We start from the raw sequence: 25,125 nt of genomic DNA, 5'->3' as shown, positions 1-25,125 counted from the left end.
TGTGTTTGTTTGCCCTAATGTGTTGTCGTTCCTTTGTCCCAAGAGTATGGGGGTGAGAACCCCACAAATTCAAGCAGGAGAGGTATGTCCGTGGCCTGTGCAGAGGTGAGCTCAGGTGCAATCATTTGCGCGAAGTAATCCGTTAAGGAACCAGAGCTGTGAGCTGCAACTGGCACTGATAAGCCACTCTCGGTATTCAGACTTTCAATGTCAAATTTGGACCCACCAGAAACGCTGGCCAAGAACATGCTGGCCAGAATCACTTGAGGGCACAGGCTGGAATACCGAAGCGGTAGAACGACGTCATTATTAGTAACCGTAACCAACGTAGGCGAAACAGCAACTTTCCGAATCAAAAGCATGTCAATGATGGGGCAAAGCACATAGTCACCGTCAGGAACCTGTGGCTGGGCGGTCAAAGTGATGTAAGTAACTGGCTCAGGTGACAGACATACATTGTGAAGTGAGCACAAGTGCGGTGGGGCGGTGCTCGAAGCATCAGCGAGTTGAGGCAGTTCTAACTGATGAACGCTGGTCACACAGTCAATGAGAGCAGAATGAATTGATAAAAAGTCCAATCCAATGATAACATCGTGAGGGCAGTTGTCCATCACAGCAAACAGAACAAAAGTGTGGCGGCTCGCTATACTTAAACATGTAGTACACATTGTTAGGGTTGGCGTTGGACACCACGGGCGATACGTCATCCCCCTACCTTCTACTTGGTCGGACACCACGGGCGATACGTCATCCCCCTACCCTCTACTTGGTCGGACACCACGGGCAATATGTCATCCCCCTGCCTTCTACTTGGTCGGACACCACGGTCGATACGTCATCCCCCTACCTTCTACTTGGCCGGACCCCACGGCGCCGAAGAGGTCATTCACCCGACCTTCTCCCCGGATTCGTCGAAAAGAGGATCGACTTCTCCTTCCCATGCTCGGTAATGCAGGAGGAGGGGCCCTCTCTCTGTGCCTGTCACATGTCATCGACGGAAGCAAGATCCCGCCCACACTTGTAGAGAGCCTATTTAAGGGGCTCCGAAATGTACTTGTGAGATACTTCATACTTCATGCTCTTCTTATTTTCTTTCAACTACCTTTGAATAAACAGTGCAAGTTTCGCATTAGCAAATCGTCTCGCCCTTGCTCGGTCGCCATGGTCTACCGGATGCCTGCAGCCCGCCGACAACGCCACGCTACCCAATAAGTAATGTCGGTCGAGCTTCGATAGGCAGGAGTCGCTACTTCTCGGCAGCAGTACGGTACGCTACCCTGGAGTACGCAACAAACTGACTGGCAGCGGTGGGATACGGAATCCTGGAGACCCCAACTTGGACGACAACTACAAGATCGTAGCCTCTTCGTCCTGGCAACAACGTTCGGAAGGAAGGTGTCTGGATCATGACTGCATATGGTGAGTGCACGGCTTTTCTTCACTGAGATATCACTTGGCTTTTACGTATTTTTTGGAAAGTACATAGCAGTGATTTTTCTTTAAACCGTTGACGGAAGCTTGAGTGCGTCAAGGTTGTATAGAGTGAAGGTTTAGCAGCACTAAGGGCAGCCATGAACTTGAAGGCACTAAAGAAGCCGGAATTGTTGAGCTTAGCCAAAGAGTTGGGCCTCCAAATTGCCGAATCAAAGAGAAAGCCGGAGATCATTGAGGCGATCGAAGCGATCAGGGCAGACGACGAGGAACTGACGGAATGCCTAGAGAGCATTAAAGAGAAAGAGGAAAAAGAGGAGCACGAGCGTGCTGCACGTGAGGCCAAAGAAGAGCGCGACCGTGTTTCACGCGACGCACTCGAAATGAAGCGCCTAGAGATTGAGCTTCTGAAAGCACAAAATAGCGAAAGACCTAGCACAGAGGCACGTGAAAGCAAGCGCAGAATGACAGACTGGATGGCACCCTACGCAGTAGGAGGGGACATAGGTCTTTTTCTGGTATAGTTTGAGCGCACGTGTGAGAAGGCAAAATTCGCAAGAAACACGTGGCCGCAACGCTTGCTTACGTTACTGCCACGGGAGGTAGCTGATATTATCGCCCGCATGGGGAAAGAAGAAGCAGAGGACTTCGATGAAGTCAAAGCAAATCTGCTTAAAAAGTATAGATTATCAGCTGAAGCATTCAGGCGAAAGTTCAGGGAAGCCAAGAAGACCAAGAGTGAGTCATATTCATATTTTGCGTACACCTTAGAGGTAAACCTGAAGGAATGGCTCAGAGAAGAGGGTGCACTCGGCGACGCCGAAAAAACAATGCAGTGCGTTGCTTTAGAACAGTTCTACCGCCGGCTGCCAGTAAACATCAAGCATTGGGTTCAGGATAGGCCAGGCGTAGACACTATCACGAGAGCGACCAATCTCGCTGAGGAGTATGTAACCCGCCGTGCGTTCGAAGGCAACGAAGCTGCTAAGAAGGAGGTGACTAAATACAGAGCCGACAAGCCAGAACGTTGGTCGAAGTCGAATCAGTATAAATCAAAGGAAAGGTCAGATTCAGTGAAAAGTAGTGACGAGAACAGCAAGGGAAGGGAGGAGACACCCGAACAGAGGGCAGAAAGGCAAAAGAAAAGGGCTTTCGAGGCCAAGAAACCAATAGTTTGCTACAACTGCCAGCAAACGGGGCATATCTCCGTGGGATGCAAAAATCCCAAACTAGTGTTGACGTCACTAACTAGTAACGAGGAAAACCTGAAATTGCTAGAACCATACATTCGAGACCTCGTGGTAAACGGCAAACCGTGTAGGGTGCTTCGCGACTCAGCAGCCACAATGGACGTAGTGCACCCATCGTACGTAGAGGAAGGCCAGTTCACGGGAGAATGTGCTTGGATCAGGCAAGCCGTGGAAACCTCCAGTGTTTGTCTCCCTGTAGCCAAGATTCGTATCGAAGGACCTTTTGGAGTACTAGACACTGAAGCTGCCGTCTCGGCACATCTCCCGCCTCAGTATCCATATTTGTTTTCTAACAAATCTGAGGATTTGCTACGACGCAGGGGAATCGGGTTTAGTGAAGGGATAGTGCAAGCCTTGACTCGTTCCAAGGCACGGGAGCTCGCGGCCAAGGCAGTGTATGAGTGTCCAGTAGTGGAGGAAACAGGTTTGAAGGAGGATTCGCCCACCAGTACCGAACAGGACAGCCCTATAGGGGATGATGAGGAAAGTACACCAGCTAATGAAGAAGTCAGGAAAGCAGCAGAGCCTGAAATGTCTCACGAGGCAGAATGCAGACAAAGGTTATTGAATGTAAGCCCGGCCACATTAATTGCTGAGCAGGAAAAGGATTCCACCCTGCGTAACCTAAGGCCGGACGCTAAAGACGGTGTGGCCAAACAGAACGTGAATTTCCTCAAGAGGGCAGGTGTCCTTTATAGAAAGTACACCAGTCGAAAGGGTGTGCAATTCAACCAACTCGTGGTGCCGCATCCCTATCGTGAGCAGCTCCTGCACCTGGTTCACGGAGGCTTTTGGACAGGGCATCTGGGCATTCGTAAAACAAAGGACCGCTTATTGCAGGAATTTTACTGGCCCGGCTGCTTTCGAGAAGTAGAAGCACTTGTAAGAAGCTGCGATACATGTCAACGCATAGGCAAGCCCGGAGATAAGGCTAAAGCACCAATGAAACTTGTTCCCATTATCACGGAACCATTTCGCAGGCTCATAATAGACACAGTGGGACCACTTCCTGCAACGCAGTCTGGCTATCAACATATTCTTACTGCCTTATGCCCCGCAACGAAATTTCCCGAGGCAGTGCCTCTCAAAGAACTAAGCTCAGCAGAGATCGTCAACGCGCTTTTATCTATCTTCGCACGAGTAGGGTTTCCCGCAGAAATCCAGTCAAATCAAGGATCCGTCTTTACGAGTGCACTGACCTCGACGTTCCTGGAAAGGTGCGGTATTAAAATTATCCATAGCTCAGTGTACCACCCGCAGTCAAACGCGGTAGAGAAACTTCACTCAGTCATGAAACGGCTTTTGCGAGCCTTGTGTTATGAGCACAAAGCCGATTGGGAGAGCTGCTTGCCTGCAGCAATGTTCGCGCTTCGAACTGCACCGCACGAATCAACAGGTTTTTCATCTTCAGAGCTCGTTTACGGACGCTGCCTTCGCTCCCCTCACCGCATTGTTCGAGAAGCCTGGGAAGGCCGGGCAGACGATCCTTCGGTTGTGGCATACGTGCTAGAGCTGTTGGACCGTCTGCACGCTTCTCAGGAATTAGCAGGGCAGGAAATGCATAAGACACAAAGCAAGGCTAAGCGTTACTATGACAGGACGGCTCGCACGCGACGCTTTGAAGTGGGGGAAAAGGTAATGATCCTGAAACCCTCGCTGAAAAACAAACTAGAGGTTCAATGGGAAGGACCGGTTGACATAATTCAGAAATTATCTGAAACAAACTACGTAATCACGGTACCGGGAAAACGAAGGACACCACAAGTGTACCATAGCAATCTACTTAAACCCTACAGGCAGAGGGAAGCCATTGTGAACATGTCCCTTAACCAACCAGAGGAAATGCCTGTCGACTTTCCAGAGTTAACAGCAGTGACGGAGACAAAAGACATTGACGAGACCATTGATAAGTTAGTAGAACAGGCGGAGTTGAATCCCATTCAGAGGGCCGAACTGAGGGAACTCGTGTTTGAATTTAAAGACGTATTTTCAGACACACCGGGCAGGATGACTGCGATCGTTCACGATATCGAGTTAACCTCGTCAGACCCTCTTCGTTCGAAAGCTTATCGCGTTTCGCCTCGTCAACGTGAAGTCATGACCGCTGAAATAAACAAGATGTTAGAGCTAGGTGTAATCGAGCCAGGAGAGAGTGATTATACCTCACCTCTTATCTTGGTTGAGGTCCCAGGAAAAGAGCCGCGGCCATGTATCGACTACCGCAGGCTCAATTTAATCACGAAAGACCAGACTTATCCAATACCGCATATCGAGGAAAGGCTTGAGAAAGTGAGCAGTGCTAATTTCATTTCTACGCTCGATTTAGTCAGAGGGTATTGGCAGGTTCCATTGACCGAGAGGGCAAGCAGGCTTGCAGCGTTCATTTCCCCGATGGGAACCTTTCGTCCGAAAGTCCTGAGTTTTGGATTGAAGAATGCGCCATATTGCTTCTCTAGCCTTATGGACCAGGTGCTATGAGGAATGGAGGACTTTGCACTTTCCTATCTCGATGACATAGCTATCTTTTATTCATCATGGGCGGACCATATGCAACACCTGCAAACCGTGTTGTGTCGTCTACGAGAGGCCAACTTAACTGTTAAGGCTCCCAAATGCCAATTAGGGCACGCGGAGGTAGCTTATCTAGGTCATGTAATAGGGCAAGGCCATCGTCGGCCTTCCGAGGTTAAACTGATCGCGATAGACAACTTCCCGCAACCACGCACCAAGCGGGACATCAGATCATTCCTTGGCATGGCGGGTTATTACCAAAGATATATTCCGCAGTATTCTGAGATTGCAAGTCCTTTAACGGATGCTCTCAGAAAAACAGAACCACAAACAGTAAAGTGGGATGACGCAAAAGAAACGGCTTTTAGTATGCTAAAGAACGCACTAACGAGTCAGCCAGTGTTGAACGTGCCCGACTACTCTAAGCCATTCATTCTTCAGTGTGATGCCAGTGACAGGGGTATGGGGGTGGTGCTCTGTCAAAAGAAGGATGACGAGAACGAACATCCTGTACTGTACGCCAGTAGAAAGCTTTCAGTTCGTGAGGAAGCATACAGTGCATCAGAAAAGGAATGCGCCTGCGTAGTTTGGGCGGTACAGAAGCCAGCTTGCTATATCGCTGGCTCAAGATTCACCATAGAGACTGATCACTGTCCCCTCACATGGCTGCAGTCCATGTCTACGAAAAACGGTCGTCTTTTGCGCTGGAGCTTGGCTCTTCACCAGTACACCTTCGATATTCGCTACAAGAAGGGTAAGCTTAACGGCAATGCCGACGGTTTAAGTTGTTGCCCCTAGAGTATCGAAAGCCCCATGCTCATCCGGGTTTTCGTGGCATTTTTTTCGTGCGTTCATATGTTTTTCCGAAGTGAAGCCGATTGTTAGCTAATTTTAATAACCACGTCCTAACGCCTTCAAGAAATGGCTGGTTTTAGTGTTGAGGGGGGGAGGACGCGCGTAGGGAATGGGAAAGGTGTAGCGGGTTTTCTATTTGTTAAAAGCCGGGTGTGTCTTGAGGGAGAGTGGCCTTGTGCTCGCTACTTTGTGGTTGTGGGTCCGGCACTGTTCTGGGGTGGTTGCTTGCCCATGCAGGAGACGGAGACCTGCTTGCAAGACCAATTTCACCGGACCGGACCAGGGAGAAAAGTCACAAGAGCGCCACGAGGACGGATGACCACTCCCAGGAATCTACCTGCTACGAACAAAGGGTTCGTGACCTCTACGGGGAATCCTGATACCGAAACGCCGATCCCTCGTACAGCGGCTGCTGGCTCCTACACGTCGGGATCTTCCTCCTCCGCCAGAGGTGCTGTTAGGGTTGGCGTCGGACACCACGGGCGATACGTCATCCCCCTACCTTCTACTTGGTCGGACACCACGGGCGATACGTCATCCCCCTACCCTCTACTCGGTCGGACACCACGGGCGATACGTCATCCCCCTGCCTTCTACTTGTTCGGACACCACGGGCAATACGTCATCCCCCTACCTTCTACTTGGCCGGACCCCACGGCGCCGAAGAGGTCATTCACCCGACCTTCTCCCCGGATTCGTCGAAAAGAGGATCGACTTCTCCTTCCCATGCTCGGTAATGCAGGAGGAGGGGCCCTCTCTCTGTGCCTGTCACATGTCATCGACGGAAGCAAGATCCCGCCCACACTTGCAGAGAGCCTATTTAACACTTTCCTGTCCGTGGGAAAATAAGCACTTTTCGGGTGGTCTAGTAAACATTTTTTTGCTGCTACACCAAATGTTTGATATTAAAATGTTTAGTATCAATTTGTAGAAGAGGGAATGCGCTTTTTAATGGTGTTGTTTGAAAACAAACACTTATTACCAATTAATTGAAAAAAATCACCTAATAAAAAAAATTTAGCAAAAACGAGAAAACTCCGCGATAACGTCGATGCTGCTTTGCACCAAGACAACATAAAAAATATTCAAAATATACATTTTGAAGGGACAGGCCGTATACAACATTCATGCAAATATAAAATTCCTATCTGTACAAGAGATTTTTTTACAAAGGAAAATGTCATCCCTAGTGGCTATCGTGCCACCGCACAAAGCAGTTGCGTGATGTGGTGAAGCACAAGTTTGCGGCGCACGTCTCGCAGAAAACGTTCGTTTTTTGTTCCACTTTCCGTTCTTGATAGCACAATTTGCAGTTCCTGTATCTTTGCAGCTTCTGGGGCTTGTGCTGTTGATCCTTAGGGGCACATGTAGCGGGAACAGCAGGAGGAGCCTTGGGGTCTGGATGTTGTTGCTCATCAAGTCCTATGAGCTGCTCCACCAGCTCTAGCCTGAACGCGAACTGATCAAAACGCGAACCTCTTGACAATTCAGGCACTTCGGGATGCTGCCGACGGTGCTCATCAAATAGAATAAAGCTGTTGACAACAGCAATATCTATACTGTGGAAAAACAGCGTTTTCCACCAGCGCACGCACTTCATCAGAACATTGTATGTCCCAATCAGCTGGTCCGATTTATCGACGCCGAGCATGCCCACATTGTACTTGTCAATCAGCATTGGCTTTTTCACCGATATTTCTTCCCACCTATTGTTGACTTTCCTTCTGCGCTTGGCAAGTACGAATTTGTTGGCTGTGTGGGCTGTCGACATCATGTGAACAACACGCTTGTCCTTCCATTGTAAATATAGAACGTCCTGGTCCCGTAGCCAGCGAACATCTCCTCTCTTAGCTTTTTTTTCCCATTGGGTGTCCTTGAGCTCGGCTGGAAAGCCCCGACGATCCTTGCGCGTTGTGCCACAAGCAAGCGTCTTGCGCTCCAACAAGTGTACAAACAAGGATGTCGACGTGTAAAAGTTGTCTAAATAAATGATGTAGCCTTGATCTAGGTAGTCCTCTGCGAGTCGCGTCACAACATCGAATGCCAGCCCACGTGCGCTTGGTGCTTCACGCTTTCCTGTGTATACACTGAACTGAACAGTGTAACCAGATTTGGAGTCCGCCAAAACCCACAATTTATACCCCCATTTTATAACTTTGTCCCGCATGTACTGTCTAATTCCGGATCTGCCTTTTGACTTTACCATCCTCTCGTCAACGGAGAGGCTCCGATCAGGTTGGAAGAATTGGGCAGATGAGGCGTTGATGTGCTTCAGCAGCGAAGCTACACGATGCAGCTTGCCATGGGATGCGGCAGTTGTCTTCTCAGGGTCGGACACACTCAGGAATGCAAGCAACGCTTTGAATCGATTTCTTGGCATTACCGAAGGTGGAAGGAGACCAGAAAATAATTTCCGCGTGTTCCAGTAGCAGTGCAAGCGCGGCACTTGTACAATACCCATGTAAATGAGAAGTCCGAGAAACTTCTTCATCTCATCGGGAGTCACCTCTTTCCAAGAGCCGTCTCTCTCACTGTACGATTGCTTCTCCAAAATATGCATCCACGCATATTTATTTGTCATGTTGCATATTTCAGTGATTATTTCCGCCGTGAAGAACAGCGCGAAGAAGTCGACGGCTCTTGCGAAGCGCCGCGCGGAACTACGGAGCGCAGTGCCGAGGTCAACTCCCGGCCGTCTTCTCGCGCAAAACTCCACTCTTTGTGCCGCCGCCGACAAGTGGTCGTGTCCAAACGACGTTGACACCCTGCAGATAAGAGTCGTTGCCTTTAGAACACGCCGCATGTCTTTAGATCTGATTGCGGCCGCGATAAAATGGCTCGGAGTGGAAAACGGAACTTACCGGCGGATACCTGTCGACGTTCCGGGGCTACTTGACGCACTTTCACCGTCCGTGCTGAAGTCGGATGAGTCAAAATCATCTCCCGAGTCTCCGCTGCTACCATCATCACAAAATTCTGATGCAGACTCATCGGAATCGGTCGAAACTCGCCGTTTCCGAGGAGCAGCTGCGCGAGACGTCGACGCCATATCCGAAACTACGCGTGCTCGTCAAGCGCGATTAAAAGGCGTTTTAAAAATCCCTCCCGCGGCCAAAAAAGGAAACACAGAAGCGAAACTTGAAAAATAGTTATCCTTTTATGCGCTGGATGGCGCTAGCTGTCCATAAGCGCTCCGAACGGGAGAAAATCGACGTTGAAACCATCGACAACATACTGTCGATGGGCATAGGCGCGGACAGGAAAGTGTTAAGGGGCTCCGAAATGTACTTGTGAGATACTTCATACTTCATGTTCTTATTTTCTTTCAACTACCTTTGAATAAACAGTGCAAGTTTCGCACTAGCAAATCGTCTCGCCCTTGCTCGGTTGCCATGGTCTACCGGATGCCTGCAGCCCGCCGACAACGCCACGCTACCCAATAAGTAATGTCGGTCGAGCTTCGATAGGTAGGAGTCGCTACTTCTCGGCAGCAGTACGGTACGCTACCCTGGAGTACGCAACAACATTCCAAGAACAACCAGCACGCCACCGTCGGCCACACGAAGCACTCGGGCAGCTGCTGAGGTGAGGACCTTTTTTAATTGTCCACGTAGGCTAGCACTCATCACAGATATGTGGGCTCCAGTGGCGACGAGTGCTTGGACAGGTACGCCGTCTATTTTAACGTTGTGGGGATGTGTGACTCTCATGCGTATCCTGATATCTTGTTTTCCCGCATAGCGCCTGCCTTCTGCAGTGCGGCTTCGCCGCGTGGCCTGGCGCCCGCGGCGGTCGGAGTGGTTGAGGCGCAGTGCGAGAGATAATGCGAGTGTTGCGCTGCTAGCGCCGCCTCATGGCAGGGTTACTTGGGGGTGCGGGAAAGATAAGGGGCTCTCTTTGGCGGTGGGTCGGCGAGTGTCGCAGACGTCCCGCGCGTGCGCCGATCCATGCTTCTGCGAGACCATCTCGCATGGCCGCCTTCGAACGCGCCACCATTCGCGTGACCGTACACGCGAACAACCAGGCGTTGGGATCCAGCATGGGGCAAACATATTCGCTCGTTATCCGGTCGCGGTGAGTCGGACTTCTAGATTTGTCGCGCGCCCATCGGCATGTTTTGTGGATAGCAACTCGGCTAGCAGGCATTGATCTATGAAAGGTGCAATAAATGCCCTTGTGATTGTTTGCACTATGTGTTGTCGTTCCTGTGTCCCAAGAGCACGGGAGGAGAAGTCCACAACGTTGATTACACTTCTCCTTGTCGGCACAAACAGAGGATTTGCTGCAGTAGTTGGCAATGCAGCCCCACTTCCGAGGGCTGCATTTTCTAGTTTCCGAAATGGTGCGGCCAATAGCCACAGGGGACGAAAGGCGACGTGGCTGCGGTGAACGTGTTTGCGGTGAACGAGACTGGTGTCCTCGCGGGAATGTTGAGCGACTGTACCATGTGTTCCTAGCAGAATTGTCGGCACTGTTAGACTCGGCAACGGGCGAAACATTGCGGGCATTTCCATCAAAACGGCTCAGGTTGGTCAGTGTGCGAGGTGTTGAGGGCTACGAGCTGCGACAGTATCTGGCGACATGACCAACGCGGTGACAGGTGAAACATATCAGCTGGTCATCCATGGTTCTCCACTCAGTCGGGTTGCGATAACACGGAGAGAAGCGTCGGGGTGGAGCGAAAATAGTAGAAGGGCATTCGTTGGGCTCTGGGGTTGGTGACAGCCCAGGCAGAATGTAGGCCAAAGTTTTCAAGTTCCTGGCTAACGATGGCTTGTACGAGGGGAACTGAAAATGTGGTAGCATCAGGGCTACGCGAACAGAAAGCTGTGGTTGCCACCGCATCCAGTTCACGTCTAACGATTCGCACCACGTCCTCTGATGCCGACGCATGCTGCTGTGTGGGTTGATCTTCACAAGTCAACATTGCGGCAGTATTGGGAAGTCGGGCGAATGGTTGCAAGACGCATCGGCTTTCGGCCTGCTCGAATTGTCGGCACTCTTTAATAATTGCATCAACTGTAGAGCAGCTTTTATACGTGAGCAGATTAAACGCATCGTCAGCAATGCCCTTAAGCACGTGCCCGACCTTCTCAACTTCTGTCATGTCCTGATCGGCTTTATGACAAAGTGCCAGCACGTCCTGGATGTAGGAGACATAAGACTCCGTGAAGGGCTTGGGCATGGGAGGCCAGTTCCTGCTTTGCGGCAATTTTAGAGCCAGCCGGTTTGCCAAACAGCTCTGTCAATTTCTCTTTGCATTGGTCCCAGCTGGTTAGCTCCTCTTGGTGGTTTTTGTACGACACCTTTGCCATGCCTCTGAGGTGGAACAACAGGTCAGCTAGCATAAGCGTAGGGTCCCATCTGTTGATTCCACTCACGTGTTTGTACATAGCCACCCACTCCTCAACGTCGACGCCATCGGTAACGCAGAAAGTTACAGGATCCTTAGGTTGCACAACGAGAACCGAAGGTGACAGTGACGTACCATGCGATGGTGACGTAGGAGATGGCAATGACATTGATCCCGAGTGCTCACCGTCGTTCATGGTGCGGACGGTGATGCGACGTCCACTGCAGAGCTACGCTTCCAGCCATGGTGCCCCGCACCTCTCACCAATATGTTACGGGAATGTTGGGAGGATAGAAGGTTGTATTTACAATATATATACAAAATGAGTGAGATCAGATAAGATGGCTGACCACCAATAACACACAGCAGCCAGCGTCTCCGATCTTCGTCTTCCTCTCTCTTCTTTCATCCTTCTGTAATAATATGTTTGTTTCAACCCTAGGTGAAAGCTTATTTTATTTTAACCATTAACAGATGTACTAATTAATCACTTCCTTCCACAGTAATTGAGCTTTCATGCCACATTTGATTACAGTCGCCGATTGATTTTTCGGACTCCAAAAATTCAGACATGCTCGATTTTTCAGCCTGCTTCGCGGCACTGCCATTCTCCCCATAGACCATAATGTATAACAACTGCCAAAAGTTCGGACACCTTGCAACCTCTCGTCTGATTTTTCGGACACACCTTGAGCCAACTCAATCGAGAGCACCATGCACCGATTCTGACTGGTGCATGGTTCAACTTGCTGAACGCCACCTTTATTTTGAACGTAGCCTCCTTGCTGCCCTACAAAGTGGCACTACTGCAAATCCCCACTCATCATCATCGTTTCTGCCTGGTTCGTAGCTACAGCAGTTCTGGTCTCAGCTTAGTAAGCCATGTCAAGACAATCCAGCAGCTGATTTGTTTCTTGGTGCACGACGCTGTGTTTTTTGTTTTTTTGTTTTTGTTTTTTGTTTGTGCGACTGGTGTCAGAGTGATGGCGTGGTGATGTTTGCTTTGTGTGCTGTGTCGAGGTTGCGGTGATGCAACGCGGCATACGGAAACATCACGTCAAGTGTCTAATGGTGCCGACAGTGCCCGCGCAGACTGCGCTGGGAAATGCCGGCAAGCGGGTGCCAGGAGGCCTGGGATTTGTCGCCTTCCGATGTGCTCCCTACTGACGCCGAAAATGTTCTGCCGAGACCTGTGCAGTGGTCTCATCTGACAGTTTCACAGGTGCTTATACTGCTGTACTGACATGCGCAGAACTCGACGACGGCGAGATCATTCGTGAGGTTTCTGCTGCGCCGCCGGACGACGATTCCGAGTCGGAAGATGATGCACCATGTGCAACGCTGCCCTCGCATGCGGAGCATGTACAACCAGGGACTGTGCTTCCAGTCGCCTATAGTGACCGTATGACCCTCTCCGAGATTCAGGCTTATCTGATTGCGCATAAATGGAACAACGTGCAACGGCGCAGTCACGATTTCTTCAAGCCTACTGCTGAGCCTGAATAAGTGTGTGGAAATAAAGGATTTCTTTTTTTTTTCTTAATCTGATTTTTCGGACACCTGTTTATTCTGACATTTCCACAGTCCCCGTGAGGCCCGAATAAACGGTCGGCGACCGTACACGTACCATAACTATTAAGTCCAGAGCTGTTCACTGAGGGCACGAGCAATACAAAAATGTTTGTCAGTACCGTTGAAGATACTATTTCTTTGCTCTGGGTATGTAATACATTCAAAAGCTGCTGAAACTAAAATTTTCACTTTATATCGAAAATGCTCTTATATTTTTTCAATGGCAATGAACTACCTAGCAGCCCATTTCAAAACTGGAGAGAGATTGTCTTGTACTCCATGGCTACTTTGCACAGCCCCAAGCATTTCTTTTTCTGCTTCTCTCCGGTAAACTGAATGGTCTTCAACGCAAGTGAGTTCTGATACTGACTGCATTCTCATCAAGGTCAATACATAACCAGTCGTGACAATGGTAGCAAATGCACAGAGTTCTGCTCACAGCCTAAGGCCAGTAGAAGGACATCACAAGTTGCATTCAATAGCTCAAACCATACCATGTGCACCTCCTCACAGCGTCCACTGCAGCTAATTTTTGAGCAAAATGCTCGGCAAGATCTAGGTGAGCAAGTGACACTGCACTAAGAACCAATCAGTGAAAACAGCGAGCCCCCAAGTGATTGCATGGAGCTCTGCCTGTGCTCACCTTTGCAGAGTCCACCCAACAGTGTGGACAGAGGTATTTCTCGCCAGTACGGAGGCCGCCACTGGTGGTGCACGCCAGGTGGTGGTAGACACGGCAGTCAGGGCAGCACACCACCTCCTCAATGTCTGTGCCGAGGGCCAAGCCACCACACAGGCACTCCACCCGGGTAGCCATAGGCAGATTGGCCAAGCCCTCAGCAGAGTGCCCATCGTCATCAGAAAGCTCATACTCCTCGGTGTCACTCGCCCCAGCCTGCGCGCATGCAGTCAAACTTGGTCACTCCAAATTCACACTGCCCAGGGGTCTTGAACGCAAGTCAGGCGTACATGCAGTGCACACAAGGGTCATGCTGCGGCACACACAAGGGACAGCTAAGAGAGCTGCCTCAGACAAATGTAAGGAAATGGGTGACGACTCAACGGGGCTTTGCAGGCTGCATGCCTGACATACTGGTGTTAACAGCGCAAAAGAAAGAAAAAAAAATTATGGGGTTTTACGTGCCAAAACCACTTTCTGATTATGAGGCACGCTGTAGTGAAGGACTCTGGAAATTTCGACCACCTGGGGTTCTTTAACGTGCACCTAAATCTGAGCTCACGGGTGTTTTCGCATTTCGCCCCCATCGAAATGCAGCCGCCGTGGCCGGGATTCGATCCCGCGACCTCGTGCTCAGCAGCCTAACACATAGCCACTGACCAACCACGGAAAGCGCAAAACGTAGACGGGACACGAGACGAGAAGACAACACCACAAGTGCTGGAAAGACCAGGATGGAAAGCCAACAAGCCCAAGCTCCTATTCTAGCGAAATGCCTGATATAGCAGTTTTTATTTCATTACATAATGAACATTTATAGAATTGTATTAATGTAACCAGCAAACATAAAACAAATTTATGAACATGAGCTGCATCAAGCTGCCCTAGAGCAGTACAGTCGTCAAGAGTGTGAGCAAACATAAAAGCATGTCCTTTGTGGAGATTGGTTTGCACGAGGCTCTCCCTACGAGCGACGGTCAGGAAAGGGCACAATGCTCCTCCACTCCGTAATGCAGAAAGGCGCTACGGCAGGGTTCGTCAACTCTCCAAAACGGCACAGAGAAGGCTCCAGAGTCAGACTGCCAACAAAGGCGGGTTTATTCACCCAAGATACGGCACAGTGCGACAGCCACGGCGCTTATGGGCAAAGACTCACCACAAGACCGATCGAGTATGTGCGCCTGCTGCGCCAGGGCTAACTGGTAAGCGGTCCGCCAAGCACGAGAATGAGAAGTTGCAGGAGCAAAGGCCCCATGAAACCAACTTATTGCAAGCCTGTGAGTATTTGCCGCGGCGCTAAGCTGCTCAGTGGAACAGAGCTCGGGTGGAGAGGGTGCCCGGGGGTGGCCACTTGAGAGGCCAATCAGGGCACGACCTGGTGACACTTGATCGTGCAGTGATTCGAGCTGGGCAGAGAGAAGCACGGTTTGCATGGAAAATAAGCTCCGGCGCGCTATCCATTTCCACCATGTTGCCATAACAGGGGCGGTTCCTGGAGATCGAACTAAGCACAACGCATGAGCTGGGGGAAAGAGGCGCGGGAAGGCACCTCGATCCCCACACTTTAAGGACGAAAGTTCTGGTCAGTTTTTCGTTTCCTTTTTCAAGCTCCTGTATATATTGCTATGTGCACAATAATATATTGGTTAAAAGTTAGCACTTCGTCTGTCTCAGTCACGTCTCGCTGTTCAGCGCTGTTACTCGTTTTCTTCATGCACGTTGAGTTTTTACAATGTACTGCACCAATGTGCCATTGCATAAGGTGACCTGCAGTGGATACTGGCAGGAGGCAGGTGGAAGGAGCACCACATTTTCTTCCAGTTATTCAATGTCACTGCCACACCACAGTGCGCGCTTCTACCAGATCCACAGTAAAAGGGACAGTGCCTTTGGCAAGGAGGACGGCCGTCCCATTTGGACCATGTGGAAACAATGTAAGAGTAAGGCTCAAAGTACGAGCACATTTTCTCTTGCCCTCTGCACCTTCGGGTGCATAACCTGCCCTTGCTGTATGAACAAGCTCATTCTTCAACCACGTGTGACCACAAGAGGTGCGCCGCCACTCACCTTCATGTCACTCGTTCATCAAGTAGATTCACACAATGCCAGTTCGATTATTACCCAAGCAATAATCTTGCGTATGTGCCATTCTTGCCTTACTTACTCAAAGCTGCAATGGTTGCAATTTAGTTGCAGTACAGTTTGGTAATATCTTGTGGATCAACAGAGTGTGCCGGGAACCAAAGCTTACTTTCTGTACTAGTTGCATGCCAAGCATACCCCATACATACCCTGAAGAGAGCGTACAGAAAGCCGGCATGTGTACAGCATTTAGTACTCTTATGCAAGAAAATTATTCTACAAAACCAGGCCAGCAGCTAGTGGAGGTTTAACCCACACAACCACACAGCGTTACTAGTGTGAAGCATGACGAGTAGTTCTGACGATGCTGTTCACATTTGTGTGACACCAAGAAACTCAACAAGGTGCACCAATAAAGAGAAACAGGGTAAACCTGAAGCAATTTAACTAAATAAGTTGGACACTGTCCCATTTAATGTTGGCAACAGCTGCATCACATGCAAACATTACCTTCTACAACCAGCCTGGCCTCCTCACTGCCACATTGTGTATAACAGTAGCACCACCACACATGAGCCCTTCTGAGCATAATAAACTCACTGATTTGCAGTAATGGCAACCTGGTATCTTAGATCATCACTCCTTAGTAGAGTAAAACATGTTGAGATCTTGCTTGGTTGAGCATTGATAAGTGAATGAGTGTGGAACCCCGTTGAACAATACAGACATGCTGTATATTAATCAGCATGAGGCTGGTAATAAAAGACTGCAATACTGAAAAACATTCTTCCTGCCAGGCCTCTGTGGCCCTTTCAGTTACAAGAGAGAGAGAGAGAGAGATAATTTTTTTGAAAGAAGGCAGAGAGGTCGGCCTGAGCTAGCGCGCTCTAGCCTGCTACTCTGCACAGAGAGAGGGGGAACGGGAACATAAAGTTGTGATGAGCGATGATAATGACATTGTGGTGACGCATAACGACGCTTTGGGGGTAGTGCCAAGAGCGCATGCGTGTGGAACAACCCGAGTTATCTTTTAGAGGATTGCAGCCAATAAAAGTTCACTTGTTGTTTGGGATATGTGACGTTCATTCGCCTTGCTCTGCCAAGAAGCACGTTCCAACATTGGTGACACGGAATTGGGCTGCAGCATCGGGCTGGTGCACCAACGTCACTATGACTTCGATAACCATGGCTGTAGCCCACCCCGACAGTCTTCTCAGTCGACGATAAGCTGCCCCCCTTTTGGACTGCAGACCCTGCACTCTAGTTTATACAAGACGAATCGCAGTTCACAGCACGACGCATCACAGCAGGCCTTACAAAATACCACTACGTAGTAAGCAGTCTCCCGCCGGCCATAGCCAGTGAAGTAAGGGTTCTTTTGCTTGCAATGCTTCCCAAAAATTCATATGCAAAGGTGAAAGAAACCCTCGTCCACCGAGTTACGCCCTCCGCACCGCAGCGACTGCAGCAATTGCTTCGCGGCAAGGACCTCAGCGACCGTACTTTTAGTCAGCTCTAGCGGCACATGCAACAGTTGCTTGGCGAAATAACAAATGCTCTAGACAGAGCATTGCTCTGAGAACTTTTTTTGCAAAAGCTACGTTCAAGTGTCTGCATGGTCGTCACTGCATAAGAGCAGAAAGATCTACCCGCCATCACTGAGCTTGCCAACCGGCTGGTAGCAATCACCCCATCCACACCACTGGCTGCCATGCAAGCACAACAGTCTCGAGATGAACTTCAAGAAATGCATGATGAGATTTCAAGACTCACTGAGACGCTGTCAGCTTTGTGTGCAAGCAGAAGGGCACAAACATTAAGTAAGCCAAACATGCCGCTATCACAGCCTCAGCATCAGACTATATGCTGGTATCATTGGCAGTTTGGAAATGCTGCGCATAACTGTGTTCCACCCTGCATGCACTCAGGAAACGGCCATGGCAAGCACTGAGAGCGACCAGTGCTCCTACAATGCCTTGAAGTTGTCCCTCGGTATTCTTTATTACTGACCACAACAACAGAGTTCATTTCTTAGTCGACACAGTCACCGAGGTGAGCATGACACCGGCGTCACAAAACCGAAAGGAAGATCTCTAAGGCATCACCACTGCAAGCCGCCAATAATGTGGTAATACCAGGGGCATGCCAGGGGGGAGACTTCAGCCCCCCCACCACATCCCGAAATTTTTTCGTGTTGTCATGCACCACCGACCAAAGCAACCGCCGGCGCCAGAAATCGTACTGGATTTTGTATAGAATGTCTTTTTCACGCTTCAAAAGACATTTCAGCACGAACATTGCAAACTCGGGCTGGATTTCGCGGCAACACCGATGCACCAGTGGCGTAGCCAGAAATTTCGTTGGGGGGGGGGGCTCACGTTGTGGCTCGGCCTCCTCCTTATAGAATTTGTCGAGGGATAAAATACATTAATAATAACTGCATTGCCATTGCAAAACATGCTGCAAACGAATTCTTGGACGTGACGCACCGTCAAGGCAAGTAAAATATGTATTTTTTCATAAAATAATGTACTCATATGTCTCAAAAGTGCTCGAACTTACTTACATGAATGCTCCCACGCTTTCTGTCTATTTAATATGTAAAGGAAATAACAGATGAACTTTAGAACTATACGAGTTTGAAACCAGCAAAGCAGTGCATGCCGCTGATATGAAAAATGTACAGGCCGTGAAATGAAGAAGTTGAGGGCAAATTTTTTAAATGAAACTTTGTTAATTTCTCTGCCTTTCTCTCCATTGCATCTCTCTCTCTCTCTTTTTCTGTCATCCAAGAACCTTGGTTACATTTTTGTACATATGCAATGACTAGGGGAAAATCTCAGTGACGCTGGCCTTTGTTACAAATTATTGCGCAGGAGCAGCTGTCATCAGTCGTGTATTGTGAGTAACGGCATCGAAATTAGAGTCGCAACAGAGAGCACATGTAAAAAGCAGGAGTTCTGCAAAATATGCGAGGGCGAGTCAAATGAAAGTGAGCCAATGCGAATGTCTGACTAATGGCCTACTTTGTTTAAAAGTAGTATCCATCAGCATTTAGACATTTGTCGCACTGACTAACGAGTCACTGATTCCCGTCTCATAAAATTTATTGGGTTGCTGCTTCAAAAAGTCTGTAACTGATTCTTTCCCACGAATCTGGTTCCCTTGAGCTTTTTTTTTTTTTTTTCAGATGCTCCAAAACGTGGAAATCACAAGGCGACAGGTCTGGGTTGTATGGCGGATGTTGCAGCATTTCCCACTTGAACTTTGACAGTTTTGTGTTAACCAAATCAGCGACGTGGGGACAGGAATTGTCGTGGAGCAAGATGACCTCATTCCTCATTTTTCCACGTCGTTTGTTCTTGATTGGGACATGCAGCCGATCCAACGTTTTACAATATCAGAAAGGATTGATAGTTTTTCCAGGTTTAGAAAATTTCATCAATAATGGCTGCTGACAACCAAAAAAAAGTCAGCAACACCTTTCTGGCGGAAATGACGGCCTTTGCTTTCCTTGGGGTTGGTGAATTGAGATATTCCATTGTAAGCTTTGCCGTCGTGTTTCAGGTTCGTAGTAGTGGCACAAGGATTCATCCCCGGTCACAATTGTAGACAAAAAGTCGTCAACCCTTATTGTGATACTGGATTAGATGAGTCAAGGTAGCACTGAACTTCTCCGTCTTCTGGCGGTGGTTCAAAATCTTGGGCATCTATTGCACACACAAGAGCCGATAACTGAGGTGTTCATGAATTATGGTGCGACCCGAAACGGTTACTGATCTTCACATACCCTGCCAATTCATCGATGCTTAGCCTCCATTCTTGTCTAATCAGCCTTTACAATTGTGTTGGGGTGATTGCATGGTGGCTTTGGCCCTGTCTTGGATCGCCTTTGCAACATTCATGTCCTTTGAACCGTTTTCTCCAACGCTTCACAGTGGCCAATGAAATGCAATGTTCAACCTACACGGAAGCCATGTGGTGACTAATTTCTGGGGGGGAAACATCTTCAGCTGTCAAAAGCCTCACGACACCATGCTGTTAAACTTTTGGAGTGTCCATTATGGCAGAGTGCATGGATTTCCATGCACTCCGTGAATATACGGAGTGCATGGATTTCAATTCCGAAACTTTATGAATATAAAGTTCTCATAAACTTTGATGCAAAAGGTACAGTGACATTTCCAAAGTCGTCCTTTAGATTTGCAATTCCAAAACTTTGCAGGTTTAATGTTGTTACTGTGGTGAAGAGGAAGACGAAGAAGGCGCTCTTGTGTCGGCTGTGCGCATGATCAGCGTTCATCTACTGCCAGTGCTACTAGACTGTGCCTAGTGCCTCGTAATAAATCATCTTATTACATTTGGTGGAAGGTGCTGCACTCCCCGACCTCACCCTGGAACTTCGCAGCCGAACTTTAACATCTGCTCCAGCCGCTACTATGAACGACGCTCCCAACAATCCGCTTGGCGCATCTACCGCTCCCGTCATGTGCGGCGCCGTGCAACGGCAGCGGGACCCTCCTGTTTTTAGCGGCTCAGGTGAGACTGACGTAGAAGATTGGCTCTCTACCTACAAGCGCGTCAGTGAACACAACAAGTGGGATGACCCGACGAAGCTCCGTAGCGTCATCTTCTATCTTGCTGACGTTGCGAACCTCTGGTTCCACAATCACGAACGGGAGCTGCAAACCTGGTCCGCTTTCAAAACTGCATTCGCGGAAGTCTTCGGTCGCCCAGCCTTGCGAAAACTCCGTGCTGAACAACGCCTCCGCCAGCGCGCTCAACAGCCCGGCGAGACTTATACTAGTTACATAGAGGATGTCGTTGATATTTGCGCCCGCGTCGATTCCACCATGACTGAAGAAGACAAGGTGAAGCACATCCTCAAGGGCATCGAGGACGACGCATTTCAAATGCTCCTGGCGTGGAACCCTACTTCTGTCGCAGCTGTCGTCACTCTTTGCCAGAGCTTCGATGAGCTGCGTCGACAAAGGGTCCTTGCGCGCAGCGCTCTCGTACCTGGCGACTCTCTCTCGGGCCTCACGCTTCGCTCAAACACCACGCCAGCAGCATCGCTCTCTGTTGAGATAAAGGATTTCATTCGTGAGGAGGTGGCGCGCCAATTGTCTATGCTGCCTCTCAACGATGGACCTCCCCTGCCTGACACATCTCTGGCTGCTCCCATTACGCGGGCCATTCGCGAGGAACTTGCTGGGTCTTTACCTTTCGCCCAACCTTGCCCTCCCGTGGCTGCACCTCTGACTTATGCCGAAGTCGCCGCGCGACCTGCGCCGCCGACGTTCTCGTTTCCGGCGCCAATGCGACTTCCAGCTGCACCTCCTCCCGCGTCGCCTCCCGTTCCATCTCGACGCCCAGTTCAGACCTCTTGGTGCACACGCGACAACCGACCGATATGCTTCGCTTGCGGTGTCGCCGGCCACGTTGCGCGCTTCTGCCATCGTCGTATGCCAGCTGCTAACGCTACTGTCGCACCACCTGGATATGCCTATTCCCACGATACCGCCGGGCATGCGATGCTTCCCGACCACGAGTTTTCGCCGCCTCCTCGACGCCCTGTCGGCACCCATCGTTCGCTATCGCCACGTCGTCGCTCACTTTCCCCCTTACGTCGCCGCCAGTCACCTAGCGAGGGAAACTAGTTGCTGCAGTTCCACAGGCACGAACTGCAAGCTTCGCGACTTCTACAAGGCCTGCACAGTCGCCACACAATTTATTGGACGTTTTGGTCGAAGGAACCGCCGCAATTGCGCTTATTGATACTGGGGCTGCAGTTTCTGTTATCGACGAAAAGCTTTGTCGCAGCCTCCATAAGGTCACAACGCCGTTGTCTGGTATGCTTCTAAGCACCGCGACTGCGCAGCATATAGCCCCGGTCGGTCAATGTACTGCAAGGGTGGTCATCGAAGGCATTGTCTACGTTGTTGAATTTCTCGTGTTGTCATCATGTTCACATGACATTATACTCGGCTGGGACTTCTCGTCTCACCATCGTGCCATCATCGACTGCGCCCGGGCCGAAGTAGCGCTTTTCCCGCTTGCCGATGCCCCGCTGCCTGACCCTTCTGAACAAGAAGCCTCCAAGCTCACTATTGTGTCCGATACGAACATACCACCCGACCATAGGCATCGCGGGCGTGACACGGTTCATGTCAACCGACTTAAGCCGTACTATGACCCCCTCATCCTACCTACGCCGTAAGTCGCCAGGATGGCTCCTCTTCTCTCCCGGGGGCCATTGTGGTGAAGAGGAAGACGAAGAAGGCGCTCTTGTGTCGGCTGTGCGCATGATCAGCGTTCATCTACTGCCAGTGCTACTAGACTGTGCCTAGTGCCTCGTAATAAATCATCTTATTACATTACAAACATTTGACGCCAAAGGTGCACTGACTTCAAAGTCACACATCGGACCATACAACTAGGCAAGCCAAATAAACACACTATCAGACAAGTTCATAAAGCATGTGGCAAGGTCCGATGAGACGAAGCATTGTGGTGGTTAATTTTTGCCGTCCTGTCACAGAAAAGAATATCAACTTTTTCTTTCACCTGCGCCAAAGCATCCATGTCAAGACACTAAAGCCAGCAAACGTAACTACATTCTTATTTATTTTTCTACTTCGACTTTTATTAGCGAGGGCAGATTTGAGCCTCTACAATTTTTTTGTTCTCGCCACCCGCGGGCTGCCGCAGCCAGCCAGAGCGCATGCGCTTCTCTCGTGTTGGCCCAACCACCACGCAGCACACTTTGATGCACGTTCATTTTTCTCTGGCCGAGTGGATTTTCGCCTTTCTGGCTAGCAGACGAGAAAAAGAAACAATGGTCTCTCGCCGCCATCACTTCGGGGACTCGAGGCGTTGCAAGGCATTCGCTTGAGCATAACCTCTACGAAAAATTTTCTCGCAAGTGTAGTATACCAAGCAGTATACCTATGGTTGTCTATGGACCAAGCATCTCACATTTTCTTCTATATTCCTTCGGTAGCTACATTAAGTGCCCAAAGTAGGCATTCACTTGTGGCCAACATGCTTTCCTTTGCATTTCTTATTTTTGTGCCCCCCCCCCTCCCCACAAAAGAAAAAGACATTGTTGCAGTGCCGCAAATTGCCGCATAGTGAAAGTGCGATTTTGTGAGTTCTTTTGTTGCGGAAAGAAATGAGCCATGGGACACTTCAGTTGCCGGATACTCTTACTATATTATTATGATAGCAATTATATGGAGACTCCAAGTGAAATTCTGCCGTCACTGTTGCCCTCATGTTCTGTATAAAGTCCAAGGGTGACAATATCGTGATCGCGCGCCGCATGCTTATATGCAAGTGCAAGCGTAGGGGGGGGGGGGGGGGGGGGGGCGGGGTGGCATAGGTGAGCCAACGATGGTGGCTCAGTCTTGTGTGCGCAAAGAAATGCGGGGAGGAAGCACGCCACCTCCTGTCGCGCGCGAAACATCAGCAGGAGTAGAGAGAGGGGTGCTGTGATCTGTGAATCTGTGGTTGCGGAACATGTTTATTTACCTTGTTTGACGCATTAGATACAGTGACTTTTTCTTAGATACCTAGATTTATTGGAGACTTATACGTATATCTAAATATCTAAATATATCTAAATAGACTGGGCACGGTGGCACCGAAAGAATGCGGTTAAACCATCTGCTGTTCCTTGTGCAGTTCTGCCTCCTGCGCACTGCATACTGCCTGGAGCACAACGTGGTCATGGCGGCTACGTACGAGCACGGCGATCTCATCTGCCATCAACCTACTGATCAGCTTCTGTTGCCACCCATCCGACCACCTCATCATACAACGACAGCAAGCACAGAGGGCGCCACGCAGCTTCTGCATGTGGCGACATCATGCGGAACCAGTATAAAGGGCCACCCATTGGAATACGCGACCCCTGGGCACGGTGGCACCGAAAGAATGCGGTTAAACCATCTGCTGTTCTTTGTGCAGTTCTGCCTCCTGCGCACTGCATACTGCCTGGAGCACAACGTGGTCACGGCGGCTACGTACGAGCACGGCGATCTCATCTGCCATCAACCTACTGATCAGCTTCTGTTGCCACCCATCCGACCACCTCATCATACAACGACAGCAAGCACAGAGGGTGCCATGCAGCTTCTGCATGTGGCGACATCGTGCGGAACCAGTATAAAGGGCCACCCATTGGAATACGCGACCACTGGGCACGGTGGCACCGAAAGAATGCGGTTAAACCATCTGCTGTTCTTTGTGCAGGTGAGAAAGGATTACGGCAAGTGTTACCGTTCAAGCGATCCGTTTCTGCTAGTGCTGCCGTGCCCATGGCTGTGTTGCTTGCTTGATGTTTTTTGCCTCCGGAAGTTACTGCTTTTAGGAGGGGACATTGAAACTAACCTCGGGCCCGAAGTTTCTCAAATCTTGAAACAACTTAAGGAAATCGCAGCTGATATTAAGGATATCAAAGAAAACCGCTTGGTAGAAATTGAAAAAAAGGTAGACGCTTTATCGAAACTTGAAGACAAGGTCACTTTATGCCAAAATCGGCTTTCACATATTAACGAAGTTGTCCTGACCCTTGAAAAGAAAATAGACGAATTGGAGAACCACAGTAGACACAGATTGGGTCGTCCGTCCACAAATAAGAAACGACCTGTCATCCTGAGATTGTTCGATACAAGAGACAAAGCGTTAATTTTTAAACAATGCCACAAACTGAAGAACACTGCTATATCAATAAGTGAAGACTATTCGCAAAAAGTTCGAGAAGTTAGAAGGAAGCTGTAGGCAAGTGCGAAAGAAAACCGCGAGAAGGGTGATAAAGTTTCTTTAGCTTTTGACAAATTATACATCAATAGGACAGCTTATATTTGGAGCGAGAAAACAAATTAAAGAATTGCTGTTCTAAAAAACGACGCAGAAAAACCCTACCACCCCACGACCCGTCGTCACGCGCACGCGCAGAAATAGGCACGAGAGTCGCCGATGATCGAGACAATGTATCAGAACTTTCGTGTTTAGAAATCTACGAAACCGTCATCCACAGAAATTCAGTTTCAGCCAAGGGGAAACATCTGCATATCGTTAATTTTAATGTTCATAGCGTGGTGAACAAGATAGATTCCCTAGAAATTCACTTGCTACAACACGATCCTCACATCGCAGTCATAACGGAAACCTGGTTGCGCAGTGATATAACAAATGAACTCGTTTTTCCACCCCATTACAAAGTATTTTGTAAGGATAGACTGTGCAGAGGCGGAGGTATAGCGGTTCTAGTTAAAGATCAAATCGGAGCCATGCTTATCGGTGATACTCCCGAACTAGAGTACCTATGCGTCAGGTTATCGTGCTGGGGTCAATGCTTTGTGCTGTTCGCATTTTATAGACCACCT

General features: G+C 49.4%; 1 protein-coding gene across 7 annotated transcripts in view; it reads right to left on the bottom strand.

The window, feature by feature from the left end:
* Nucleotides 1-25,125, bottom strand: part of LOC142586040 (E3 ubiquitin-protein ligase SHPRH) — a 444,374-nt gene that overhangs the window by 375,350 nt on the left and 43,899 nt on the right. For all 7 annotated transcript variants that reach the window (XM_075697266.1, XM_075697267.1, XM_075697264.1 and 4 more), the window contains one exon: nucleotides 13,616-13,867. In XM_075697266.1, coding sequence (XP_075553381.1) covers nucleotides 13,616-13,867 — 252 coding nt within the window. The remainder of the gene's footprint in view (nucleotides 1-13,615; nucleotides 13,868-25,125) is intronic.

Source organism: Dermacentor variabilis, chromosome 6 (assembly GCF_050947875.1).
Source record: "Dermacentor variabilis isolate Ectoservices chromosome 6, ASM5094787v1, whole genome shotgun sequence".
NCBI classification, from domain to species: Eukaryota; Metazoa; Arthropoda; class Arachnida; order Ixodida; family Ixodidae; genus Dermacentor; species Dermacentor variabilis.
The sequence above is the reverse complement of the archived record's forward strand: the minus strand, read 5'-3'. Positions and strand labels throughout refer to the sequence as shown.